Source organism: Carettochelys insculpta, chromosome 4, assembly GCF_033958435.1.
Source record: "Carettochelys insculpta isolate YL-2023 chromosome 4, ASM3395843v1, whole genome shotgun sequence".
Lineage (NCBI taxonomy): Eukaryota > Metazoa > Chordata > Testudines > Carettochelyidae > Carettochelys > Carettochelys insculpta.
This window is the reverse complement of record NC_134140.1, coordinates 130661533-130689508: the sequence shown is the minus strand read 5'-3', so window position 1 is coordinate 130689508 and position 27976 is coordinate 130661533. Positions and strand designations below refer to the sequence as shown.

The following is a 27976-nucleotide window of genomic DNA, read 5'->3' as shown; positions in this document are numbered from 1 at the left end:
GTCAGATTTCAACGGCACCTGTGCTTGGCCTGATTCTGCTCCCTTTGCAGTGAATAGTAAATTTGTCATGGACTTCCCATGTGGTCCTCCTGTTACGCAGTGGGGTGTGTGAGGATGTAATTCCCTTGATGAGGTTGCTTGTGTTGCCTACTGTCCTGTAGTAATACCAGGTGGTTGCCTCAGTTTCCCTAGGCACAGCCTCAATGCATAGCTGGTGATGGGAGTTTTGGTGTGATGACTTCTCACACCTATTCAATGGCCCTCATGCCCTTTGTAACCTAGGCAACCAGGTGATAGCTTTCTTGGGGTGGAAACAGGACAAAGGAGGGGAGGAGGGGCCTGGCTGGTTTCAACTGGAACTGGGCAGCTGAGCTGGGGGAGTCTTGGTGGACCTGAGGGGCAGCGAGGAGGGCCAGGGCCCCCGCTCAGCGACCCCTTTCCCCTAGGTGGGTTGTACTGATGGCTTCTGGTTTCTGTGCTAAGTCTGTTCTAGGCTGTATCCCTGTCGCCTAATAAACCTTCTAAATATGAAATGGGGATACACATCTCATAGACGTGGAAGGGACCTTGGCAGGTCATCAAGACCAGTCCCCTGTCCTCTTAGCAGGACCAAACACCCCCCCACCTTTTTTATTTTTTTAAATCTATTTGCCCCACCTCCCTAAATGGCCTCCTCAGGGATTGCGCTGACAACCCTGGACTTCAGCAGGCCAACTCTGGAGCCACTGAGCTGTCCCCTCTTGCCCCAGCTCCCTAAATGGCCCCCTCAAGGGCTGCGCTCACAGCCCTGGGTTTAGCAGCCCAAGGCGCCAACCACTGAGCCAGCCCTCCCCGCTGAGCGAGTCACATCTGCCCGCAGTGCGGGGGGGACCCGCACACCCTGCACCACTTGGGGTGCTGAGACCTGGCACCCAACCTGGGATCGGCGTATGGAATGGAAACCAGCGCCCCTCCCCATTCCAGCCCCCGGGGCCCCCCTCTCCTTGCCCAGGGCAGCCCCTGAGCTCCGCCTCTGGCCAGCCGAGCAGCCCAGGGGTCTCGGGGCAGGCGCAGGATTTCCCAGCCCCACGCGGGGCCAATGGGAACCGGGCGCGCGTGGGAGAGGCCGCGCTCCAAGGGCTGCCGCCAGGGGGCGGGCTGCGCTGGCCGCCGCTTTGCGCCCGGGCGATTCGCGCGGCGGGGTGGAACGTGCCGGGCTGGGGGAGACTGCGGCTCTCGCCGGCCCCGGGGCGCGCATGGACGCGGCGGCGCTGGGTGGCGGCCCCGGGCTGCTGCTGGTACTGGGTAAGGAGGGGCTCGGGGAGGCTGGGGGAGGGGAGCTCCCACCTGTTGCTGGTGCACTGGGAGCAGAGTGGCGCCGCTGGCTGCATGGGCCCCTGGGAGCAGAGGGGGGGGCGCTGCAGATGGCTGGGGCAACGCCCTCGGAGCAGCCCCGGTGCCCGGGCAGAGAAGCAGGTGGTTCTCCCCACTGTGTGTCCGCGGGATCCCCACTCAAGCGTGGCGCAGCGCGTGGGCCCCCCGGGGCTTGTCCTGCTGCCCGCTCTCCCGCTCCAGTCCCCGCCTGTTTGCAGGGGGCTCTCACTGTCTGGGCTACAAAGCTGCTGGGAGCAGAGCTCGGCGCTATATTTAGCTGTCGAATAAACATTTTCTTCTCCGGCACTCGAGGAGTCAGGTTCTTTGGGCGTGAAAATTACAGCCCCAACCGCAGCGTGGCGGGAGCAAGAGACCTGAGTTCCTCCCCCATGCGCCTGTAGCTCGGATCGGGGTGACCCTGGAGCAAAAGTCTCTGCCGTGATTTCCTTTTTCATTTCACGAGGTGTACAGAGTGGCTGGAACTGACTTTGATGGGGGCTCACCAGGGTTTGAGTCGGGTGACTGGGGGTCTGCACTGGCAAAAAGGTTGGAAACCACTGACCTGGAGGGGATGGAGGGGGTGTTTGTTTTCTGCAGGCTTTACAAAGCACACGTTTTGCGTGTAGAAGATTTTGGGGACCTCCTCTAAAAAAGTAGATACGGATCTTCAAACTACATAGTTAATAAGGATTAAGAGATGCTACAAGCATGTTACAAGAGTGAGCCCTTTGTTCTGCATCTTTATAAGTGCATCCTTCAGAGCTGTTCTTGATCATTATAAGCCACCTGTTGGCTAGAATTGATCAACCACTACTATCAATCACTGATTAACATCTCTCATACCATGTATAAAAGCACTCAATATATGGAAAACAAAAAAGCAGTCCTGCAGCACCCGAAAGACTAACAATATAACTTTTTAGGTGATAACCTTTCATGGGACAGACCGGCTTCTTCGGAGTGGGTGTTTGTAATATACAGCGTGACTGATTTTTTCACTTGCTTGGTCAAGGAGTCCCATGCTTGGAGTCTTCTGCTTGGCCAGCTAATAACTCTTACCACATCCTGCCACCAGCTGCCATTAATAACATTACTGGACAATATTTCATTTGAAAATAATTGAGTGTAACATTGCAATTTAAGTAAAATTTATTTTCTATGACCATTTTATTTCTCTTTTTTTTTTTTCATGCACCCCTGCAATATCCTCTCAGATCCCCAGGGTTCTGCAGACCCCTGCTTGGGAACTACTGACATTCGATGGGTCTTAATATCTGAGAATAAATAGTGAAGACATTGTTTGAGTAGCATGAAAGTTGGTAAATAATCTGTGAGTTTTTTTTAAATAAAATACATATTTTCTGGTTAATGGTTGGATTACTTCTTGTTAGCTTAAAAGGTAGGCTTGGAATGTCACAGTCATTCCAGTCTTCTTTTAATGGGCCTTATTCTGTATTGTAGTGGATTTGTTTGAAGGACTGTTCATAAAAAGACCAAAAAAAAAAATTTCCCTGACGAGGGAGAGGAAGTTCTACCCTAAAATAAGATGGTGGCACAAATTGGGAGAGGTGCGGTAACTTTGAAATTAAGCCTCTCAGAATGGGCTCTGTAGTGATTCAGAGTTAATGGGCCACCTAATGGGTGTTCCCTGCACATATCTGAGAGATGGATAGATTTGTTATGGTATTAACAAAAGTTGTGGTTTCTTGACTGCCCTCCCCTTCTGCTATATCTGTTCACTGAAGCTGAACTGTGAAGGATGTTTGAAAGACTTATCTTCTCCTTTAGTCCTTTAAGATACATACAGAGCATCTGAAAGGATTTTTAAATAGTTTTGTTTTGATTTTAAATAGTTTTGTTTTTCAGCTTTAGGCTTTGACTAACTTAAAAGTTTCACTGGTACAAAGGGGCCTGACTTTTGAGGTGGATTTTCTTAACCTTTCCATGTGTATAAGGGTGACATATCGAGGTAGCTTATTCCTCATTCTGAAATGGAGTGAGCTAAAGTAGTATTGGTACATTTATACTGGTATAACAATGTCCCACTAGTAACAGAAAGTAAGCCGTGCTAGTCTATACACTATCAAAACAAAAAGCAGTCAAGTAGCACTTTAAAGACTAGCAAAATAGTTTATTAGGTGAGCTTTTGTGAGACAGACCCACTTCTTCAGACCTGCTTTTTGTTTTGATAATGTCCCACTAGGTTTTTCGTCCCCGGATCTTGTAAAAAGCCCAGCCATTTTCTAGCATTCACAAGAGCTATTGTGGTACATAGAGGTTAGCAAAACCAGAGTTTGCTAAACAGATGTTTTAATTACTTTCCTTCACAGTTGCTCCACTTGGCCTCTTGTGCTGTCATTTAACTACCTGCGAGGTATGGTATTTTCTCATGGGAGGAGAGGCAATCAATTCCCAACAAGAAGCCCTTTAAGCCATCCTGTACATCAGTGCTTCTCAGGCTTTTTTTTTTTTAAACTAAAGGGCCCCTTTTTAAAAAATTTAAGTACCTCCTGATGGTACATGTACCACCAGTTGAGAAGTACAGTTCTAAAGTAATCTGAAGTCTTGAAACAAATGCCAGTCAACCTCACCAGATTACTGCACCCGTTTCCAGAGTCAGATTTGTTTTCCATACCACCAAGGTACAAAAACATACAAAACGATCACAGAAGATGACCTCTGAAAACTTGCTGACTTTAGGTTTTTACTATCAAATACATGAATTGGAATAAAATGTACTTACATTTCAGCGTAAGACATATGAAGCAATAGAAACAAGTGATTGTCTGCTTGAATTTTTAGACTGGACTGACTTTACTGGTGTTTTTTTATATAGCCTGTTGTGAAAGTTGATGTATTCCCGGAATGCCTCAGTGTACCCCCAAGGTTGTGAAACACAATTGTACGTGATAAAGAAGCTAGAAAGGGGATATGTCCATAATATCTCACCTGTGGTGGGTTGGTTGCCCTCACTGTTTGAAGAGATACAGTTTTCAATTTGTTGCATTGGGGGCTTTAAACCTTCAGTTCTGTCCATCGTTAACGTGAGTTGTGGGTCTTCAATGCTCAGCTGCCCCATCAGGCTGACATTCCGGTCTCTGAGCTTGCGTAGCAATACATAGGGAAACTCCCCTGTCATTTTGAGGCTGTACCATATGCAGTGTGAGACGTGCATTCTGGGGCCTCCCTCACCAGGCACTTGGGAGGGAATTAACCCCCATTGCTAATCTTCTGACGGCTCCGATTCACAGGACCCTGCCCCAAGACTGCAGACTGTCGGTAGTTCTGAAAATGCCTCCCTTGTTTTCTCTCGGGGTGTATATAACAATCAGTTTTATCAGTGGGAATGAAACATGCAAGCATACTTGTGTTTGTGTGTTTTCATGGAAGTGTCTTCATTTTCAAAGGCTTCGCTTTATCAAATGATGGATTGCAATTTTCTTGGCGTGCTGATGAAGTAACCTTTAAAGGGCCTGTATTTTTAAACCCCTCATCAGCAGTATAATATCCTGATAAAAGTTGTCCTATACAATATTTTACCAATCTTCAGAAACGTGCTTTATGGGGCGTGTGAATACCGTACAGTACCCTTCATTGCCCAGAATTCTGGGCTTCTCAGAGGTGTAGGACAGCCAACAGCTGTTGAGACTATGACACGGTTCCTAATCCTGGTGTAGCAAGGCCATTTCTACAAACAAGCACAGCAGTTTATAGGCACATCAGCAGGGTAGCACGAAGCCTCTTAGAGTGAGTTGGTGGCTTTGTCAAGCGAAAGATTTTGCTGATGACAAAAGCTTCATCTGGAGAGGCAGTGGGAATGAGTGGCGGGGGAGTCACGGTTGGATTTTTCAACAGGATTTCACGCCTGGTACCTGCCGGATCCGTTCACCTTATTTAGATGTCTTGCTGTCAGCTGCGTTGTTTCTGCCTGTGCATCTCCAGGCCTCAGGGTTGCAAAGAGAACAAGTACAGGGCAAGCCCATGCTACCCAGTCTGTGTGACCTGGCAGGGAGATGACCGCCTGGCTGGTGTAGTGTTGGGTTTGGTGGCAGCTGCTGCCCCTGTTAGAGTGGCAGGAGGGAAGGATACCAGCTCATGGAGCAAGGACCCAACCAGGTCAGCTCAGGGCTCTGTGCACAGGGGACCCTATAAGCTGAAACAGCTGTCACTCCAGCACGCAGAGTTATTGGCAAGGAAGGGGCAGTCCAGTACTGAGTAACTTGGGGAGGCACATTCAGTTAGCAGGAGAGCAAGGGCTTCTGGGCCAAAGCAGTGGTGGGCCCCACCAGGGTCCCCTCTAATTTTTTTTCATTTGGGGTGGAGTAAATTTTGTTCTATGCAACAAGGCATGTGCGGATGTGCACCGCCAGTAGAAACACAGGCTGCCAGCTGTAGGTGTTCGGCTGGTCAACTGAGTGACACCTGAATCTCCCCTGAGTGGCCACCAAAGTGCTCAGCTTACAGGGGACCCTGGTGCCCACCCAGCAGGAGGTGGAGCAGGAGAAGGTGTGCGTTGGCATGGAGATTTGGGGTCTGTGATTTTGGGGTTTCGGTGTGTCTTGACCTGATGATTAGACTTGATAAGTGTCTAGTAGATATGGGGTAACTTTTCCAAGCCCTCTGTACAAGTGGTCACTTACTTTCTTTTGACGTACTGTGCAGTGTTGTTTTCCCTTGGAATGGATTTCTGTCTGAACCTGACCTCCGTCCTAGGCAGAGGGTCAGATATGATTGTGTCCAGGCTTTTCTGCAGCGAGAGTCTGCCAAGATTGCAGCCTACATCATGAATTTGGATCTGGGTCCTAAAAAGCATTCAGTAGTATTGAACCACAGACAAGCAAAATGAATTCTTATTGCGGTCGGTCCCGGTTTTTAGTGAAATTGGTGCAATGCGTATTTTAACGCTTTGCTGCCTTTGGGCTGCTTTGGCCGCTACCTTGCTTACTTAAAACAAGGGAGCTGAAATTTAGCCAGGCCTTTGTAAGGTGAAAGTCCATTGCATTAGCAGAAAGGCTCCATGCATTATTTGTCCAGTTTCAAGTGGAAGATACTTGGCCTTGGCAGATCTGGGTCTCTGGGGTGTATGTGGCAGGGGGAAAAATATCTACCTGTTAGGGATCTGATGGGAGTTTTGGGCAATTAACATGCTGGGAGTGGAGTAGGGTTGGGGGGGTGTCAGATGTATTCTGAGGGGATTCTGCCCATCCAAATTATCACTGCTGTGTAGCCATAACCCCAGAGTGTTTCCGGGGGCTCTAGTCTGCAATAGCTGTACTGCACTGTAGACATGCTATTTCAGAATGTTTTGCTTAGTTTGGAGCTTAGTGTGGACGAGTTATTCCAGAATAGTTTATTTTGCAATAATAACTCTGGAATAAGATATTCCAGAGTAACTCTGTAGGGTAGGCACACCTTACCGCTTGGGGATAGACCCTTGTCCTGCTCGCTGAAGATCATGCTGCTTCCTTGTTGCTGTATTAACAGTTTGAGAGAGAGGGAGTTCTGCACGGTTTCAATTACATTTCTGTGATGGTTTTATTGGCCATTCTGAGATTCCTGCATTTGAGTCATATTTAGATGTTTAAGCCAAGATTTATGTAAGGGACTAACAATACTGGCTGCCTTCCATTTTAGAGACCCCACTAGAAAGGCCTGGAGAGGGGCTCAGTGTTCAAAAAAGGCGAAGTGCTCCCCTTTGAAAATCAGGCGGCGTTAAGGTGCCCTAGCGTAGGCCTACAAGATCTCTAGTCACTTGTCTTTGTAAGGCTGCAAGTGCGTTGAAGATAATGATTTAGGCCCCAATCCAACACTTGCTTAGACGTATGGTGAACCTCGCGCGCTGTACACCAAGATCCTAAATTCCCTCTTGTTCCTCTACTTACTTGGCCTGAGTGTTTAACTTTTAAACTCGATAGCCGTTTTTAAAGGGTGACGCTCAGGATAGTTCTGCCCCTGTGACTTGAGCAGCTCCCTGTCGTGTTGCCGACTGGGGAGCTGTGCCCCCTGGGCACCTGGGTCTGTGTACCAGTTAGCTGGAGGCTGGTGGGGTGGTGATAAGCCAAGAGGGTATCTTATCTACTGTTGTGCAGATCGACCCACCTCTTTTCCCCTGCTCCAGCCCAGGTGGATGGGGTGTGAGGAAGCACACAGGACCTACGGCAGGCTTCCGACAAGTGGAAAAGCAGATCTGCCAGTGGAGAGAGATGATTCTTTCCCCACGCATGTCCTTCAAAAGCAGGCATGTGCCACGGTGTGCATTGCTCTGGCCATGGATGTTGGTGGTATGGAGAAGCTCTGTGTGCTTGGAGCAGCCTCCTGCTTCCACAACCCACTGGCTACGTCTACACATGAAGCCGACATCGAAATAGGCTATTTCGATGAATAACGTCTACACGTCCTCCAGGGCTGGCAACGTCGACGTTCAACATCGATGTTGCGCAGCACCACATCGAAATAGGCGCTGCGAGGGAACGTCTACGTGCCAAAGTAGCACACATCGAAATAAGGGTGCCAGGCACAGCTGCAGACAGGGTCACAGGGCAGACTCAACAGCAAGCTGCTCTCTTAAAGGGCCCCTCCCAGACACAGTTGCACTAAACAACACAAGATCCACAGAGCCGACAACTGGTTGCAGACCCTGTGCATGCATCATGGATCCCCAGCTGCCGCAGCAGCAGCCAGAAGCCCTGGGCTAAGGGCTGCTGCACACGGTGACCATAGAGCCCCGCAGGGGCTGGAGAGAGAGCGTCTCTCAACCCCTCAGCTGATGCCCGCCATGGCGGACCCCGCTATTTCAATGTTGCGGGGCGCGGATCATCTACACGTGCCCTACTTCGACGTTCAACTTCGAAGTAGGGCGCTATTCCCATCCCCTCATGGGGTTAGCGGCTTCGACGTCTCGCTGCCTAACGTCGATGTTAACATCGAAATAGCGCCCAACACGTGTAGCCGTGACGGGCGCTATTTCGAAGTTAGTGCCACTACTTCGAAGTAGCGTGCACATGTAGACACGGCTACTCTCTCTCTGGCCACTGGACCACGCTCCTTCACAAGAGGCATGCCTGGAGATCTGTTCCCAGCAAGGCCCAAATACACCCAGAACATTCATGCACTGTCTGGACTTTGCACTGTGGCCATGGTGCCGAGGAAGGAGAAGGAGCCCTCTCATAACTGGTGTAACTCATCTGTTTCCCCTCGGCTGCCCCAGATGCTCTTCTGGCGGGCTTAAAGCAAGGCAAAGAATTGCTTTTCTTGCCCTTCACCTGCAATTCCCCAAGATCAGAGACTGAAAACAGCAAGGCAGGCAGGGGCTCAGGGGTGTGTAAACGGGGTTGTGTAAATTAGCTGAGTTCTGTGTGGTACATTTCCAGGGCACGAAGTTGATCTGGTCGATCTCTTTTTGTAATGGTGGTAGTCTAGGCTCAGAGGGGTAGTGGTGTTTGGTCTGTAGCTTCACAATTAACAAGCAGTGCTTTTACCCACAAAAGCTTGTGACATAATAAATTTGCTGGTGTCTGAGGTGCTGCGGGACTGCTTGTTGTTTATGCTGGTCTGATTGTGCCAGGCCAGAGGGAAAGTGGAAAACGGATCTGGGACTGTCTCTATTGACTTTTAAACAGTGGTATGATTAGGATAACCAGCTCTGGGCAAGGAGCTCTGGGTTGGATTTTTCAAACGCACTCACTGTTGTAAAATTCCCATGGATTTCAATAGGAGTGGAGCTGGAAATACACTTGGGGGTAGGATTTTAGAAGTGACTGCTGAATAGCTCCGTCTTTAGGAATCTCAACTTTCAAGATGCTTTAAAATGGTTTCATTATCAGAGAGTTGGCGCTCGACGCATCCTGAAGGTCAGGCACCTTGTAGCATCTGGAACCAAGGTGTCAAAATCACAGGTCATTTGCAAACCTCCACTGTGTACAGTCCTGCCTCATGACTTCCTGCTGCACTCCGCTCCCACGTCAGCTCCACGGCGGCAAGTGAGAGGGTTGTGTCAGTCTCGTCCTTAATCTAACAAAACGAAGCAATGGGCTCACTGATGGAGCAGACCCTCCGGCAGCTCTCAGACAAAGCCTGGTGGGCAACCAAAGGCCATTGTGCTGTCTGAAAAGCCTCAAGAGCAGTCGCGTAGTTATCATTTGGCTGTGAATGGGTGACCTGACCACCCCCCTTTTGGGTGGGACCAATGTTCCCTCTCTCTTTTTCCATCCGTGTGTGGAATAAAATGTGTTATGTGCACCGAGGCATCTGTTATGTGCACCACCAGTAGAAACACAAGCTGCTGGCTGTGGGCCCTGTGGGTACTCTGCCAATCGGCTGTACAGCACCTGAACCTCTCCTGTGCAACACTGTGCCCAAGTGTACGCGTTACAGGGAACGCTGGTGGGACCCCCAATACCAAAAATGCTGATTTAAGGGCTTTACCTGTTTGTTTTGCTGGTTTTAATACATATTCTGACGGGCAATGCGTGGGGGATGCCTGGGGGCCATGAGCACCCCCAATGTCACCCCACACTAAGAGTCAGGGCCCTGCCAGTTCTGATGAGTGTGGGGGGCAGTCCCCCCCCCACCATTCCCCTGGAGTGGTGTGGCCCCAGAGCAGCGCAGGTTTCTGCAGGAAGAGGTGGGCGTGTGCGAGGCAGGGGCAGTGCCAGGGCGAGGCACGGGCAGGGCATGGGTGGGGAGGGAGAGGAACATGGGGAGCGGTACATGGCCAGTGCCCCCCCTCCTATCCCCACCCCAGTTGCCTCTGCGTGTTCCTGTGCTGGGATCTTTACGCTGATGTTCAAGGTTGGCAGGACATGACCGTTCCCAGCCTGGAGTGCAGAGCCCTGGTAATAAGTAGTAGAGCCCTGCAGTGGTGCCCTCTCGCTGCTTGAGTTTCCACGCCAGCTCCTGCCCTGAGGGAAATCCGTTATTCCTCTTTGTGTAAAAAGCCTGCGCCAAGATGGAGACTGTCGCATGAGTGCAATCACCTGCCGTTTTCCTTCGTAGGCAATCAGCCATTGCCTACTCACTGGTCTGAACAGTTCTTCAAATGTGGCCTGACACCCATTCAAGGTTCGCTGTTGGCTACGTACCACCATCCCCTCACAAGCCATACTTTCACCATAGGGTAGACCCATCTCCTGCTGAGCTCTTCAGACACAGCCAGGTGCGTTACAAATGTGTAGACAATGTTTAGAACTTCAAATGCAAAACCGATCCATGCAAAAAATAGGACGCACAGATACAGCAGGCTGGACCACGGAACATGGTAGGGTCCAAGAGGTATTTTGTCCAAAGCATGCTTGAGTTATGTCTATTGATATTCAGAATCCCTTTGCCATAAAGCAAGCGGTGGGCTCTTGAGGCCCTCCAGAACAAATGGAACCCTTTGGAGACCCTGGCATAATCTATTTTTGTTTTCATTGAAGGCCTGGCAGTTTTCAACATGGTGGGGGCCAGCTGGAACGTGACTGGTGACTATGGAGTGAGGAGGCCCATATGCAGCTCTCCGGAGAACTGTACAGGTAATATTCATTGCATTATGACAAGACACAAAGCGTTGAGCTGCTGTGGTCCAGTATAGGTATAGGTGTCAGCGGTGCTGCAAACTTGTCTTTGTTGGGGACAAGTAGGGAGAACTTAGAATGGCTTTCTTGAAAGAAATACAACCAACTGAAAACATCATCAATAACTGTGGGCTCAGCGCCCATTGGGGTCTGATGCCTCTCTCACTATTTCCTTTCATCCTTCCCTATCCAGTGCAGAGTGGCTTAATTGCTGTAGACGAGCTCTGCACCAATCTGCTATATCATCTACCCATTCTCTGTGGGGTCTGCCTCTCCTATTCAAACTGTCCATTATGCCAAATACCAGGTCTTGATTTTTTGTTCGTCGTTCATTCTGCAAATATGTCCAAATAGTTGTAGCTTCCATTTTATAACCTTCTGCAGCAGGTTCTTTTTTGGCTGTATCTTCCTATATAATTCCTCATTGGTGACCTTCTGCATCCATCCTATTCTCAGAATCTTTCTATAACAACTCTGCTCTGTAAAGTTAGGTTCATTTCAGGCTTATAAGTGGTGAATTGTGATGGCAGGAAACTTTGAGTAGGGAATGCACTGATAACGGGGGCTTAATCACTTGGAAAAACTCACTGTGTTGATGGTAATGGAATGATTTTAGGGGTGGATTTTCAGCCCATTTACCACGCCCACTCTAGAACAACATTCCTGTGGCAGCCTGGGATTTCCATGTCAGATGTCCATCCATTCTGCCGCCTCCAGTCCCGTACTTGTAGCAAGGTCTGGTGCTTGGCTTTCTTTCTGGGAGACACAGACATGTGACTGCTGTTTTGTAGGCTGGTATTGCAACTTGAATGAGAACAGCTTCTGTCGGCTGTCTCTTGTAAGACAAACTCATTCCTTTCAGATGCATCCAGCAGTTTAAAATACCCCTGTACGCCATTCCCGATGTCACTGGGATCTGTGATCCAGTGGCGACCTATTCGATTTCAGTAGTCAGATGCCAGCTTGTGTGTGTGTGAGAATTCTGAATTTCAAACCCTTAAATTCAAAGAACCTGCCAGATGACACATCTGTGTTGAGCATTTTGAGAGATGAGTCCTTATTACACACTCTGAGTGGGCCCTGTAAACTGAGTGCTTGGGAGAGATTTAGGTGCTGTGGAGCTGATTAACAAAGCGCCCACAGCTGGCAGTGTATGTCTCTACTGGTGGTGCGCATGCCCTTATGCCTTGGTGCAGATAACAAAAATTATTCTGCCCATGGATAGGAAGAATTAAAGGGAACCCTGCCACCTCCTCCTGACGCATAAGCTAGTGAAACTACATTTGTTGGATTTCAGTTGTTTTTGCTGACTTGTGGGTGTATGTTGCAGTAACCTGACAAAATCAGCTTCAGTGTTTGCAGATGGGGTTGACTGAGACACAGTGGCCTGTGTGAATCATGTCGGCTCACTTAACTGGAGTTTGAAGGAGTTTGAAGGAGAGAGAATTGCTCGCAATCATTTATGTTGCTAAAGGAAGTATTTGGTTAATAGTATTATTAGAATGATTGAACTGGGGCTTGTGTGTGCAATATTTGACTGGTTTTCACTTTAAAAGGAGCTTGCACTGTTTCAAATTAAGACTGATCCCGAGTCCCCTCCTTTATGTACCCCATTATTTACATGTGTTATTGATATTGAAAACGTTAAATAAGTTGATTGAACGTTGCCATGGGGTTTGGCCGTCCCATGATCCCACTTTCCCTTCTGGGATCCCATGTACCCTGGGCACCAGTCAGTCCGTGGCCCTTGCAGTCAGGGCAGCGAGGTCCAGCAGCTAGAGTCAGTAGCTGCAGCACCCATTTCCCCATTTAGACCTACCCTAGGGCCTTGCTGGCAGAGAGGTCCCTTCCCCTGCCCCACTGGCTCAGTTGTGAGTCCAGCTGCAATCTCTGAGTCAGCAGGGCGTCCAGTTGCAACCACTCCCTCCCCTTCTCCGGGCCCCCTCTTGCCTAGAATGCTGGGGTCAGCAGTTGTGGGCTGCTGGAGTCATGGGATTTGACCAGGAAGCGTTATCTCCAGGCCTTTCCTGGTTCTGGGTTTGGGTTTGGTTGGCCAGCTGGGTCTTCCCACCCATGTACCTGCAGTTCCACAGCAGGAGCCTCTGCCTGTGACACTTCCTCTGCCGCTGGCTGAGCTGGGTTGCTCCCTTTTATAGCTGCCCTCCAAATGGAGCATGCCCAGAAAGGCTTTGAGGGAGTGGCTTTCTCAGCCCGCAGAGCCCGGTTAACCCTCTAATTGCCAGCGAGGTGCTGGTATGCCCCATCACAAATGTATTAATGCTTCTGCCTTGATTTTTCGTGTGCCTCACATGCCAGTTCTTACTGATGATGGGATGGGGAGAAAAGAAAGAAATGGCAACGCAGGTTTGACCTCTTTAGTCTGGCACCCCAGACCTGTGCCGAATGAGGGAATTAGCCAGACCACGGGAGGCCAATATTTTCCAGCACATTTCCATCACTTCCACTGCTTACTGGGCTCTGAGAAGACATTGAGGGGTAAATTAGAGCTAAATAACAGCACAGAACACCGAGAGCCAGGACTGGTGGCTGGAAACAAACTTTTGGGAACCGTGGAAAACTTGGCCACACCCACGATCAGTGGTCACCTGGCTAACTAACATCACGTTGGACAACGGATGTTGCCGGACGAGAGAGGTTCAACCTGTATGTCAAAATGCTCGGCAGTGCCGGTGTCATCTGGCAGATTGTTATAATGCAGGACCTTGGTGTGCAGAATCCACCTAAAATCTTCTTCTGTGGCAGACCCCCTGGTCAGCTGTGCCCGTCCTCCTTGATACACTGTCTTGGACTCTGATCTCTGTCTTGCAAGTGGCTAAGAGAGTGATGAGGTTTCGATGTTCTGGGTCTTGGGAACATAACCCCCGCCCCCCGGCTGCTGGTATTTTTAAGAGCATCACTTAGTGCCAGCAAGGTAGGGTGACACTCGAGACTAATTATTCTTTTGTACCGGAATTAACTTTTAACCCCGGTGATGAGAGCTTCTGGGAGGGAGAGAGCTTGCTTTCTGCTCTCTCTGTCACTTGCACGCTGAGCCTGGCAGGGCCGTTGAGGTGGTGGTTCCTGGTGAGGTTGCTTTAGGGAGTAGGAGATTGAAAGAGCTTGGCATTCCACGCCTGCCCACTGCTGCTGCGGCTCAGTTGCTTAAAGCTGCATAGGACCTTCTGCAGTGTTGTTGCTTGTTAAATATTAAGAATTACACCAAAAATGGTTGTGGGTCAGAGCTTCAGAAACCTGAGCTGGAAGGTGTAACATGACTCACATTCAACATGTTTGTGGAGCGTATTTTTAACCCCCTATTGGCAAGTTGCCCACGTCATATTGCGAAGCCCTCAGATAGCTCTGTTTTGGAAATGCTTCCTGACTCTCCAAAGAGTCAATTCGTGGTCCGGGCAGCTTGTCTGTGCGCTGGGCTCTGCCGTGTCTTTAAATCCCCTGCCTGGGCGCCTCGCCAGTGGGAGCACCCTAGGACTCTTGTGACTGAAGGTGCAATTCGAAATAGGCGTTGGGTAAATCCGAACTCAAACAATACCTTGGCCAGGAGTACCTGCAGTAGTGTAATTAAGGCGTTTGAATATTCACGATTCCCATAACCATTCAGCTGTGTCCCATGTAATTTGTTGACAGTTTTTGCTCTGCCTTTCCCTCTATCGCTCCCCCTCCCTTTCTGTCACTGCTCCGCCGCCACCTTTATCCTTAGTGTTCGTTTCTGTGCCCCCAGCACCGTCTCCCTGCCCTGCAGCGTGGTAGCACTGCTGGCAGGGCCGCATCCCAGTGGCGAGGTGGGAGGGCAGGGTCTGGGGCACACCCCCCATGCTCCCCCTTTACTGCCTCCCCCCCAGCTTGGCTGGGGGTTACCCGGGGCAGGGCAGGGCCAGGCAGTGGCAGGAGCAGGGGGCTGCTCCGCACCCCCTTGGCCTGCTGAGCCCTGCTTTTCCATGCCACTGCCTGCAGCTGGCCCCAGGTCATCCTCCCCCTCTCCTGTCAATAGGACAGCGGTGGTGGCCTCTGCGGGGGCCCCAAAAGCGTGGGGCCTGGGCAGCCCCCTCACCTCGTCCCACGGGCAGTGTTGGCCACAGTAGTTCTAGCGCAGCCAGCTTCAGTTCTGGCCCCTTTAGCTGTTCCTCAGCTCCTTTACGGGAAGCTGTTCAGCCGGAGGAGCTTTCAGGCTCAGGTGACACCGACTGGTCTCCGGACGCGTCCGTGAGCGATGGGCTGCACAGGCCTTTTCTCAGTCACCGGCGTGCAAAAGACAACCCTATTCAATCTGCTAACGTTCCTGCTTGGCCACGGCCTCGGTGCTGACCAAATAAGGAGCCTCGTTCCCTTAGCCAAGTGAGTTGTTGCATAAATCCTCTGCCTGCCAGCTCGAGCCCTTCTGTGCCTCCGCTTCAGCCAAACAGCAGCCAGGCTCTGTCGGAGCAAGGTAGACACTCGGCTGCCCTAACCACCTCGCATGAACGTTGCATTCCAAGGGACGCAGCTTGGGGGAATCACAACAAATATAAGAGGCTCTTCCGAGCGTTTGGAATTAGCTCACCACACTTAGGGGCCTCACTCGGTGATCCTCCAGTTTTGGGCGCAGGCAGAATTCCTCCGAGAGTTGAGTCAAGTGCCACTGACCCCTCAATCTTCCCACGTTCTTCAGGAGTGGAAGCCGTTGCTAGAGACGGGTCAGAGACGGTCCCAGCAGCACGAGGAGTCAGAGCCGTCCCATCCGTTTTTACAATTACAAAGCCAATGTACGTTGTACCCCGTAGCATGGAATGCAGAAGTTACCAGCGAGAGTAATGCAAGCAGCAACTTACAGCGTATCATGGATTCTAAACGCATCCTTACAATTTTCACACCTGCCTTGAGTGATGTGAACACACAGGCGAGCGGGCCTGCTTTCCAGCTGCGAATTTGTCGGTGCTCAGCTGATGCTATCAGACTTGACAGGAGCTGGCACCTGCTTTACCCGCATTGCAGGACTGCATCTCCTCCCCTCTGGATGGTGGTGTTTAAGGTTGCATCTCTCTGTCATTCGTTATGCCGATTCCCCCAGCAGGTCTGACCTCAGTCCAGCACATGCGGTTCTGCTCTCCCAGCTGTATGGCAGGGTTGCCAGCGACCTGCCATCTCTCACAGTTTCCGCCTGTGTAGGATACAAGCCGTTACTAAGCAGTTGGTGTGTGTGCTAAGCTTTGTCTTCCTCTTGGAGGCATTTGCAGGTTCCAGTCCTCCTAACCCTTCTAACAGGTGTTGCTCTCTGTTAGTCTCGCATCAATTTGAGGATCAGACAAGAGTTCGTGAGTCAGCTCACGTTGCTCATTTATCTCAAAAGCCCATTCTTTCCTGCTGGGCCCCTTGAACTCAGTCTGAAAGAACATAACGGCCACACTGGGTCAGACCAAAGGTCCATCTAGCCCAGTCTCCTGTCCTCCGACACCGGCCCATGCCAGCTGCCCCAGAGGGAGTGAACAGAAGAGGGAATCATCAAGCAATCCCTCCCCTGTCATCCATTTCCAGCCTCTGACCAGCACAGGCCAAGGACTCCATTCCTACACATCCTGGCTGGCAGCCACTGATGGACCTAACCTCTGGGAATTTAGCTAGGTCTTTTTTGAACCCTGCTAAAGTCCTGGTTTACACAGGCTCCCCTGGCGAGGAATTCCACAGGCCGCCCGTGTGCTGTGGGAAGAAAACCTTCATTTTGTTTGTTCTAAACTTACTACCTAATCATTTCATTGGGTGACCCCCAGTGCTTAGGTTCGGGGGACAAGTAAATAACTTTTCCTTATTCACTTTTTCCACATCCGGCACGACTGCACAGACTGCTACACATTCCCCCTTGATTTCCTCTTTTCTGAACTGAAAAGTTCCAGTGTTACTAATCTGTCTTTTTATGGCGCCTGGTTCAAACCCCTCCTCGTTTTTGTAGCCCTTTTCTGAACCTTTTCCAATGCCAAGTTATCTTTTTGGAGATGCGGCCACCACCTCTGGACACCGTATTCAGGATGTGGGCGTACCATTTGCAGCGCTGCCTAGGGGCAGTGTATCAGTGGAGCTGATTACTTGACCGAAGACCTCCCTGCTGAGGTTCGTTCTTGGCGGAAGCTGTGTCCTTCTCCCAGGCTGCTGGAATACAATCCCCAGATGACACAAAGACCTCGGTGGTTATCGTGATGTAAGTTGCTGGATATTCTCGGCACAGAAGTGACATGTGGGGGTGCACAGGGAGTCGCACGCAGCCCCTGGTATCGCCTCCCGCACGTGCTGCGCTGCTTACAGTGAATGTGGGAACAGTCCTGCCTCTCCCCCGGCGAAGCTACTCCTGGCCTGTGCTGCGCTGGGGGAGGGAGGGGAGAACTGCCCCTATGCAGCGCTTCCACAGGAAGAAGCGGGCGGGCGCGGAGCAGGGGGTGAAGCATGAACAGAGCAGAGATGGAAAGAGAGGCCTGGGTGGAGCTAGGGGAGAGACGGCTGGGGCACATGGCCAGTGTCTGCCCCTGGAATTCACGCACCAGTTGCCCCATGTTTGGGGATGCAGCTTCTGGCACCTCACTAGCCTATTGAAGCTTCCACACTTCAAGTGGTGGTTACTCACATTGCTGTAGTGCCTGGGGGCCTGAGCTGTGGATCGGCGGAGCCCTGTTACGCTAGGGGCTGTGCAAACACAATGCAATTGGGGTCCCTGCCTCAGCCTGCCTGCTCTGTAAATATAAGCCAAGAGACAGCACGTGATGACAGACTGGGATGCACAAGGAAATGGTGAGAGAGCAGTGTCCAATCTCCTTGGCACACCCACTGCCTACTTTTTTCCAAGTCTTCTGCCATGACCGCAGCAGAGGAGCGTTTGAAGGAGGGATGAAATGGAAGTGTGACATCATTGGGGGAAGGCAGAGCAAACGTCATCCTGGGATGCATTAACAGCAGTGTCGTAAGCGAGATGTGAGGAGTAAATCTTCCCCGATTAGGCCTCCGCAGGAGTTTTGTCCAGTTCTGGGCACCACGTTTCAAGAAAGGTGTTGAGAAATTGGCGAGCAATAAAAACGATTAAAAGTCTAGAAAACACGACCGGTGAGGGACAACTGAAAGAATTTGGGTTTCTTCAGTTAAGAAAAGAAAAGACTGAGGGGACATAACAGCTTTGCAGCACCTAACAGGGTGTTACAAGGAGGAGAGGAAGAAATTGTTCTCCTTAACCTCTCAGACTAGGACAAGGAGCAAAGGGCTTAAATTGCAGTGAAGGAGGTTTAGGTTGGACAGTAGGAAAAACCTCCAAACTCTCAGGGTGGTCAAACACTGGATTAAATTACCTAGGGAGGTTGTGGAATCTCCATCTTTGGAGATATGTAAGAGCAGGTTAGATAAACGTCTGTTGGGGGTGATCTGGATGGTACTAGGTCCTGCCATGAGGGATGGGGACTGGACTTGACGACCCTTCGAGGTCCCTTCCAATTCCGGTATTCTGTGCTTCTGCGAAGGACAAACTCTGCAGGTGTTTATTAGGAGCACCTCCCAAGCATAAGGGTGGATGTGCTGTGGGATCTGTTTGAACAAATGGGCAGCAGAGGAGGGTGTCCTTGGAGCGCAGGATTGGCAGGCCGTGTTTTGATAGTATGTGCAGTGGTGAGTAGCACGGGGATAGGCCAAGAATGGTCAGTGGTTGTCTGACCCTGTCTTACCCCAGGAGAGGTTGTTTTCAGCCAAGCAGAGACCTCGCTGTGTCCCCAAAGTGCTCTTCAGATTCCCTCTGAGCCCTCTTAATTTTAGCGTATCTTTGTTTTGCCGTACCTGGATCTCCTCCTTGAGAGCCATGACTGTCTGCGGTGATTGTTTCATGGCCTCTGTCCTCGCGTTTGAATTCCCATCCTCTCTTTTGCCTTTGGGGGTCCCTTTGATTTTTCTGACCTTTCGGGTCACTGTGCTACTTGGTTCACAGAGTTTCCCCCAAAAGATCTGGAGCTTAGTTATGTAGCCATCACTGTTGTGAATGGCCCAGCCAGAGTTAGTTATTGAACCAAATCCTGTGTTACGTATGTAGGGCTCCGTCGATAACAGCCTGTCCTTTTGTGGACTCAAGAACTAGCTGTACCAAGAAAGCTGCTGTTACCTGTGTTGAGAAATTTTTTCAGCAAGCTTTGTCCTGCTGCGATATAGGAACGGCTGCTTTTCGAGAATTTGGAGTCACCCATTATAATGGTCTTTCCTAGTCTGGACCTCTAGTAGCCTGTGTATATTCCTCTAACATGAGCTTTGCAGTGGTACACATTCTGCTGTGCGACTGTGATTTCCCCCTGTAAAGTCTATGGAATCCTTCATCTGTGTTGCTGCTCCCAGACCTGTAACTGATCCATCTCACCACCTGGTATTGTATCCCATCAGTTCATGCCATTCCACCCTGTTCCCACCAGGCCTGCTGGATCAAATCCCTCGTGGGTGGCCAACTATTCTAGCTCACCTATTTTTTGCTTTTAATCACCTCGTGCAACTGCCCACGGGGGACTCGGACGTGGGACCTCTGAAGCACAGTATAGCGGCCTCTACAGATTGAGCTAGAAGGCTCTCCGCTAAGGCTGCAGAGGACACTCCTCCTTTCTCTCTGTGAATGGTCTAGACACCGCACCAAGGGACAGTGGACCGCTCCCTGGAGGGGTGGGGATGACTCTTGCAGCGGTATGAACTCATCTCCAGCAGTGGGGCTTGACTGTGTGTGGTGTTAACTCCTTCCTCTGACCCTTTTTGGATCTCCTGGGATTTTACCTTTTGGGTTTGTTTGTTTTAAGGATGGGGATGTCAGAGAGGAGCTAGACCAGTGTTTCATCCACCTCAATAACACGGAGAAAGGAACTCTTCTGCACAGTGCTTGGCCGTGAGGTGTGCCCTCCGCCGCTTTAAACCCGGCTGTGTCCCCTCTAACGCTTGCTCTTGTTTTTTGCAGATGATCTCACCGATCTGCAGCGCAGTGGCCACTTTTCCAAGTGCCCGGAGGAATACAAGCATTTCTGTGTCAAAGGGAGCTGTCGTTACCTCATGGCAGAAAAGACACCATCTTGTATGTAAGTCAGACTTCCAAACCCAGGGGAAGGACATAACACTACGCTAGCTGGGGCTTGACGGGATGGAAATGTTTAGTTCTTGGCTCATCAACGCTGAACTAATTTGGTCTGCATAACCCCACCTGCTTTCTCTATTCCAAAGTGGCAGAAGCTTTGGAGCGGGTGACGCAGACGCTCCTACGGAAATGTGATAGTGTGAAAGTCTTGAATCTGGTTCGAGGTTGGACCCTTTCCCAGGCGGGCGGAAAGTACGCAAGCAAAACCTTCTGTGTCCAATCGTGTTTAGGTTTTCCACTGAAATGGACATGCGCAGGTGATGGTCGTGAGCAATGGCCTTTTGGGGAACTTTTCATTGACACTGGAAATGTAAATAGGAAGCTTCACTACTTGTCTTTCTAGGCACTTTGAATTCCTGAAAGATGCTGTCAGTGGACTGATTCCCAGTAGTTCCCTAGTAAAGCTGCCGTTCTGATCTCTGCTGGGAGAAGCCCACTGGCTCAGCCGCTTCTGAATCGGACCTGCAAGTGCGTGGCCAGCTTTTGCTTGCATGCGTGCGTGTTTAAACACAATTTCATCCTTCCTTCAGTGTTATCACTACACAGCACAATACATTTCCCCTTCCGTAGTAATTAGCTGCAAGGGAGAGTTGTGCAGCTCACATCCAACAAAATTAGCCCGGCATTTTTGGTATTTTTGGCATGTTAAGAATTGGATGTGAGCGGGGTGGAAATACTGTGCGTGGCAATCTCCAGAATGTGTCCTCCTTTCATATCCACTTCCTGCTCACGACTGTGGCCCATAATGCCCAGTTTTACTAGCAAAGTGTCCTGCACGCGTTTGCTCTTACTTGCGGCAGACAAGTCCAGTGCACTACATGTGCCCTTGGGAACACTGGTGAACTCCACAAGAAGCTTGTGGTGGTCTCTCTGATCTAAGCTTTTATCTAATACTGACATAAAAGCAGCCTGGAAAGTCAACGTCTTCGTACGTCCAGGGCCCCATCACCGTCGTGCGAGTGCGCCGCGTTCTTTAGTGCACGTGGGTCTGAAGGAGTCTGCACGGAGCGGGGAGCTGACCCTGAGGTTTCCCCAGGGTTGGTCTGTGGGAACTGATCGCTGTGCGTGTGCCCTGGTGATTTTGGGGAGGTGGGGGAAAGGTTTTCTGCTGTCCCAGCTGAGCCACCGTCGGCTAAGATCTCGTTACCGAGGCAGCAGCTCGGCAAGATAGTAAACACCTGAGCCCACAGGGTGTGACTGATTCCATAGGCTTAGTGGGACAACTTGTGCTTCGAGTGAGGGATGACGTACCGGCTGAAGTGAGGGCTACAGAGCGCGCTAGCCTCATTCTGTGCATCTCCCATATGCCTCTCGTGCACCGGGATGCTGGAGCCCTGTCCTTCCCTTCCCCAGCCCCCACGGCACCTTTGGAGCTGTTCACAGCTGTGCCTGCTCCGAAAGGGGGTGGAGCAGTAGGAGGCGTGGGGCTCTGGTACACAAGAAGTGCGTGGGGGAGGGAGGGCCACAGACCTGCCAGTGGAACCCCAGGAGGCCGCAGGTTGCTGCAGCCTACACACCATATGTGGTTGCTGCTACAGAGGAAGGTCAAAACAGGACAGCTAACGTCACCTTAACTTTGGAGGTGTCTGTGGTGCCCCATAACTGCCCCACGGTGCTGGCTTACTGCTTCCACCTCCACGTGTGGCCTGGACCCAAAGTCCTGGCTGTTTGCTTGACACAGCATCTGTGTGGCCGCTGGCTTGCTTGTGCCAACTGCTACCGGCCCTCAGGAGTCAGCCCACCCTGGCAGTGCCATGCCGCACACCCTCCCGGCGTGCACGTGTACTGCTGAAATACGGAGCAAGAGGTACCTACCCAAGCGAAGCCGTTACCGCGGCAGCAGTCGGCCACTGTAAGATAATTGCAGGGTGGAGGCGTGGCTTTTGTGCACCTGGCAGAAGGCAATTACTGGCTGACCCCTGAAGAATTGGGGTGGGAGCAAAAGTCACTGTTCTTCCTGCCCTTTGCACGTCCCCATTGTTTCGGCTGCAAAGGTACCAGGAGAAGGTGGGATCTGAGGCTGGAGTAACTTTTACCTTCCAGCCAGGAAGGTGTTCGAGTCGGTCCTGTGTTGATAGCGTTTCACCCGGGGGGTGTGGGGAGCTGGGACTCAGCTTGCAGTGCTTGGCTCTCCAGTTGGCTCCCGGGGTTACCCTGCCATCCGCTGCTGCTGCAGAAGGACTTTGAAGTCCAAGTGTGATTTTTTTCTTTGTCTATTTGGAGCCTTGCCGTTCCACACAGGCGGAGAGGGACTCCATGTGCTCCAAGCTGGGTGTACCTCCGCGCCGGGCGAACGCGGCAGTTAACGGCTAGAAAGCTGAAGCCACACTGAAATCTGTGTGAGATAATGACCTGTGTCTAGCTGGGCTGTTGCCTAGAACGCATAGGGTGGTACCCCGCTGCTTCTCCTGCAATAAGAGCTTCTCTGCTCAGCGTCTGATTGGTGTGGGGGTCTCCGGGGGGGGCTTGCACGCTCCCTGCCTACTGTAAGGGATGCTGACCCCAAGTATTTCCAGGGCGGCTTTCCTGGGGGAGTCAAAGCCCAAGAAGCTGCAGGAAAACCCGACCCATCTGTCTCTGATCACCCTCACCCTGCTGTGTTCTGGGGTCACCCTGTGCTCAGTGGTGGCATGTACCTGCTCCACCAGGCTTACGTGAGACAGGCTAGGCTTGGCTTTAACCTATCCCTGACCACAGCTGCAGCTGCCTGGGTGGCAGGTTTGCCCAATGGCTCCTCTGGGCCCTGGGTTTCGATGCTGTAGACAGGAACTTGGGGCCTGGTCCTGCAAAGCCTTGCTCTGTTGTTTGCAGAGTCAGGACCAGGGTTCCCTCTAATTTTGCCCATCTGTGGGTGGAATACATTTGGTTCCATTCACCGAGGCCTGTACGGAAGTGCACCCCCAGGAGAAACCCACGCGGCTGGCTCTGGGCGCTCTGCTGATCGGCTGGGCAGCTCCTGAATCTCTCCTGGGTGGCCGCCCAAGAGCTCAGCTTCCAGGGAACGCTGATGAGGTCCCATCTCTTGCTCCCTACTCAGACTCCGACTCCAGATCAGTGGCCGCTGTTCTGCCTGATGTCCCCACCAGTGAGCCGAAGGCGGGGGAGCCACGTAGCACTGTACCCGGGCTGCTGTGTCAAGTCTTTACCTTTCCTGCTTCCTCTCCCTCTTCCAGCTGCGAGAAGGGCTACACCGGAGCCAGGTGCGAGCAACTGGACATCTACTACTTGAGAAGTGACGAAGGGCAGGTCGTGGTGATTTGCTTGGTTGTTGCCATGGTGGCACTGGTCGCCCTGGCGATATGCATATGCACGTGCAGTCAGTAAGTAGCTCCCTGTGTGTTGCATCCCTTGGCTGTGCCCGTGGTCCTGAATGCTTGGGAGGTCCGTCCGCCTGCCTGCCACTGGCGTACGGCTGCTCCAGCAGCGGGGTTGGGCCTGGAACGAAATGTGTCACGTCTTTAAATGTTGCAGGTAGCTTCACTTCCAGGGATTGATTTCTCATCGGTCCCGGTAAGCCCAGGGTGCGTCTGCACAGCGCGAGAAGATGCATGGCGTGGCATCGCGTCTCTGCACCTGAGGCTTGGGCTGTGAGGCTGAAAACAGCAGCTGAGGAGTTTGGTCTCAGGCTGAATCCCAGACTCCGAAATCCAGCAAGGGGGCAGGTGGCAGTGTCTGGGCTCCAGCCCCGGGCCAGCTGTCTGTGCTGCTCAGTGTAGCCCCCACACCCCCAGACTGAATAAGCTGGTGCTGCCTTCGTGCTCTTGAAAGACCAGCTCTGCTGCACTGTGGTTGTTAGGCACTTTGCTGTTGATTTTAAGGTGCACAGACCCAATCTCACATGTGCAAACCCAGCCCCAGTCCTGGCCGGAGCAATTCTGCCCCACAGATCTTACGCCTCTGTTTTTCTGAGGACAGTGAACTCCCTTCTGCTCCATTGAGCAGCTCTGGCTGATGGCCAAGGCCTGGTGCAAAAGGCACAGCTCTTGCTAACACCCAGACCCAGGGCAGACGTTCTCCGCCGATTGGATACACAAGCGCGTGGTGACTGAGAAATTTGGCTGAGGGTCTGTGTACACAGCTGGCGTTCTAACCCTTGCACGAGGCTGACCAGCAGAACTGAACCTGGGACCTCTGGAGCTTAGAACATGAGCTGGTAGCCCGCGAGCTAAAAGCCGGCTGGCTCTCAGCTAAGGCTGCAGACAAGAATCATTATTTGCTCTGTAAATGGTCTCGGTTCCACTGGAGGGTACTGTGCACCACATCCAGAAGGTGTGTGGGCTGCACTTGTCCAAAACCACAGAATCCAGGGAAGTCAATTCGCTTGTCGTCTGGAAGGGCTGGTCCAGGCACCACATTCGTATCGATGTAATTTCAGCTGTTTCTAGGGAGCGCTAAGATTTTTGTACTCTACTGAGCTGAAGCTTGGGGGAGGGCCCTTTTCAACAGCCATCCTGGTGCGCGGGAGGAGACGTTGATTTTTTTCAAGGGGCCCTGGAGGAGAGCTGACCTGATTCATCCATCTGTGAACTGCAGAGACTAGTTAATGATCTCCTAGGAGGACTGGAGGGTTCATCCTGGTTCATGCAGGGCTCTGGAGCAGGGACGTGCTTCTGTGGGCGTTAAATATTATTTTGAAGGGGAGGGAGGGGGTGTGTGGTATGCGTCTGATTGGAGGAAGTGATTTTTCTGCTGCAAATGAATGTCGGCTAATGCCTGACTTTTTGCTTTGCCAGTCGCTGTCGGAAGCGACGCAGGAGGAGGAAGGAAGAAGAAATGGAAACGCTAGAGAAAGATTTGCCTCCCAAACATGAGGCCACCCTAGAGACAGACATTGCATGAAGGTGAGTTTGCATGGGCAGAGGGGATGCAGAGAACCGAGCCCTGGACATGTTGGGTTTAAACTCCTTATGCAGCAGCTGGGCTAGGGGTGACTGTGTCAAAACAGCCCTGAGGGGCATCTCTGCTTCCCCGGGACTCCGTACCAGAGCTGCTCAGTCGAAAATGAAGAAGTAGAGATCTTTAAAGAGATCTTTTTCACTGCTAACCCCGGCCGGGCTGTGAAAATCCAGTGGTGGTCTTTCCAGCTTCTGCACAGTCCCCTCAGGGCTTCTGCAGGCCAGCCACCCCTGCAGGGTGCCCCTCCATAGCTGGCTTTTGGGGGGTGGGTATGGACAGGAAGGACAGCGGGTGGGTGGGTCAGAACACGGTGAAGTTCTGCAAGGGATGAGTAGAACAGGGCCCGCTTAGCTCTCCCGGGGGAGTGGAAGGAGGCGCACGTGCTGGTGTCAGTAGTGTGGAAATACGGCTGACTAGAGACACCTCTCCCACCCCCCAAGAGCAACCGCAGGTGGCAGTGTTGCCTCGTCCTTCGTTGGAGCAGAGGCGCCCGTCAGTTGTGCCTGTTGTTGGCTGGTTCTAGCCTCGCTTCGCAGGATGGCCCTGCCTGCTCCACAGGGTTGGAACATGGGGTGCTCACACGCTCCCGCTCGCCATCTTCCAACCCTGGGTGGGGGGCATTAGACAGCTCTAGATCTGTCTTCTCTCTGGAGGTCAGGAAAGGGGCAAGAGGCCTGCGCCAAGGCACGTGTTGGAACACCACCGGGCCTCACGTCTGTGCGAGTGCAAAGAATTCCTGGGCCTTGCACTCCCGCGTGCCGGGTAATACACCCCCGACATAGGTACGGAGGGGGAGTGTGGCCCAGACTCAGTGCGAGGGCACTGCAGAGCTGGGCTGGGGGACCAGGGAGTTGAGAGAGCAGAAATCCCTTGAAAATCCCTGTAGCAGTTACTGCTAGCGGCAATTCCTCTAATTGCAGCTGCGCTCGGAGGTGCGGCTTTGTAACAACCAGGGTCTGTGTTAGCAATGTGCCCGTTGTACTGGGCGCCATCTGCAACCTTGACGACAGACCAAGTCCCGCTCTGCAGAGCGCGTGTTCAGCCTGGTACCAGCACTGGGCTGAGCCAAGCCCCTCAGTCCCTACCGTGGGAGTAGGGCCCAGTGACGCATAGCAGGGGTGGGTCCTGTGCTGGCACGAGCCAGGCTCTGTGCGGGCTTCCCGGCTCTGTCAGTCTTGCCTGCTTCCCGTTCTCCCACCCCGAGCACTCAGCATTGGCCTCGCACGGCTCCATGGACGCTTTTATTGTCCAGACCAGAGAGAGACCAGCACCGAGTGACTCGAAAACCGCTACACAGGAAACTCAGCTCTGCCCTGTAAAGCATGAGTGCTCTAGTTCTGGCTGTGTGTCTTGCCTTCTGGCAGGATTCCCTGTGCCAGGGTCGTCTGCAGTAAGCTGGTATTTCCCTCAGAGGCTGTGGAGAATCCGGCTGCTATTCAGACATTCCCCGCCCCACCCCCCCCACTCCCACCCCAGTAGTTTCGCTCTAATTTTTTCCATCAAAGGGTGGGGTAAATTTTGTTATATGCACCGAGGCATGTGCAGATGCGCACCACCAGTAGAAACATAGGCTCACTGCTAATGTGCTGGGCAGCAGCTGAATCTGTCCTGGGCAGCCACACAAGCACTCAGCGTACCGGGAGCCCTGCGTGCCAGTTTGTTTATTTCAGGTGTCATATTTTGACCCCAAGCAGTTACCTCTCCCCATGAACCCACTGAGAAACTTTGGGATTTTTTTAACTCAGCAGTAACACAGTTCTCATGAGCCAGCTTCTCATGCTGCCATTAAAACATCTTTCTCATTTTTAACCTCTCTAGGTTGCTGACGGCACCTGCAGGCAGGTTCCAACCAGCACAAGAGCTCTGGTGGACAGGGACAAAGAAGGCAGTGACCAGAGTAATAAAAGCAGATGAACAATAGCCGGCCTTTTTATATTGTTTGTAACTATGTCTTGTGCCAACAGAGGACATTGAGGGTCACTGAACGTCTCCTCGCCTTAATGCATTTTATCAAGTGCAGTTAACATGCATCAGGATAACCAACAGGTCTTCAGAAGCAAATTCATGAGTTGAAGTGCTGGTCTGCGTCATGAGTGTGGTATGTTGGGGTTCCCAAGCCATGTTGCTGTTTAACCATGTGCTGTGGCTTCCACAGGACCCTGCCTCACTTTGTGCTCTGCAGGACCTAGCACTAGTAGTGAAACAGGGTTGTGTGGTGAAAGAGGCTGTTGTCTGTCAGGCCCCTGTCTCGTTTTGGTAGTGAATGAGGCAGGGACTTGCAGGGAGAGAAGGAAAGGCTCCTGATTAAGGCAGTGGGATGCTATCCTGGGGAATGGGATTCTAGCCAATGTTTCCTCGTATGTTTTTTTTCCATCCATGTGCAGAATAATATTTCTGTGCATCAAGGTGTGGGTGGGTGTTCTCCACTAGTAAAAACACACGCTGCTGGCTGGGGGCACTCTGCTAATCAGCTGGGCAGCACCTGAATCTCTCCTGGGCAGCCGGGCAAGTGCTCAGCTTGCAGCAAACACTGACTCGATTCTAGCCCTTCCTCTGCCACACAGTTCTTGCCTGGTGCTAGGCAAATCACTTTCACCAGCATGTTCAGTTGGCCACAAATTGTGTTCTCAGGCAGGGTACCCAGAAGACAAGAACAGTTGGGACCAATTTGCAGAGATGCTGAGCACATGGATCTGCTGCAAAAGTGAATGAGAATTGTGTTACAATGTGAAGTTCTCTGCAAGATCGGGGAGCACCTGTCATACTGGGCACTTCAAATTAGTGGACACAGGCCTGGAATCTTGAACGGTAAAATTCTAGTCGTCGTCCCGAAGCACAGAAGCACTAGGGCAGGTCAGCTTAACAGCTGTAAGAATTAATTAATTAAATTTATTTTTTTAAATTTGGGCAAAACGAAGTTCTTCCTAAACTTGGCATCAAAAACAGCTGAATGATTTTTAGCTGAAACTTTCCAAAATAGAAACACCCACCAGGGGAAATCTCAGACCAAACACTTAATCTTACCAAGTTACAAGTGACTGAAAATAGTCCTGTA

At 51.5% G+C, this 27976-nt stretch overlaps 1 protein-coding gene across 1 annotated transcript; it reads left to right on the top strand.

The window, feature by feature from the left end:
• Positions 1–1170: 1170 nt before the first annotated feature.
• Positions 1171–26841, top strand: BTC (betacellulin). The gene is made up of 6 exons (XM_074992054.1): positions 1171–1284; positions 10770–10865; positions 19852–19969; positions 23199–23345; positions 24759–24866; positions 26740–26841. Exons 1-5 carry the CDS (start codon positions 1236–1238, stop codon positions 24862–24864), a joined length of 516 nt encoding a protein of 171 aa, XP_074848155.1. The 5' UTR covers positions 1171–1235; the 3' UTR covers positions 24865–24866; positions 26740–26841.
• The last annotated feature ends 1135 nt before the right edge of the window (positions 26842–27976 follow it).

What these genes read in the sequence shown, in the direction of transcription:
- BTC (XM_074992054.1), top strand. Translation starts at nt 1,236, where the DNA reads ATGGACGCGGCGGCGCTGGGTGGCGGCCCCGGGCTGCTGCTGGTACTG. An exon ending in CGGGCTGCTGCTGGTACTGG is followed by an intron (nt 1,285 to 10,769) that starts GTAAGGAGGGGC and finishes TTTTCATTGAAG; the next exon opens with GCCTGGCAGTTTTCAACATG. An exon ending in TGCATATGCACGTGCAGTCA is followed by an intron (nt 23,346 to 24,758) that starts GTAAGTAGCTCC and finishes TTGCTTTGCCAG; the next exon opens with TCGCTGTCGGAAGCGACGCA.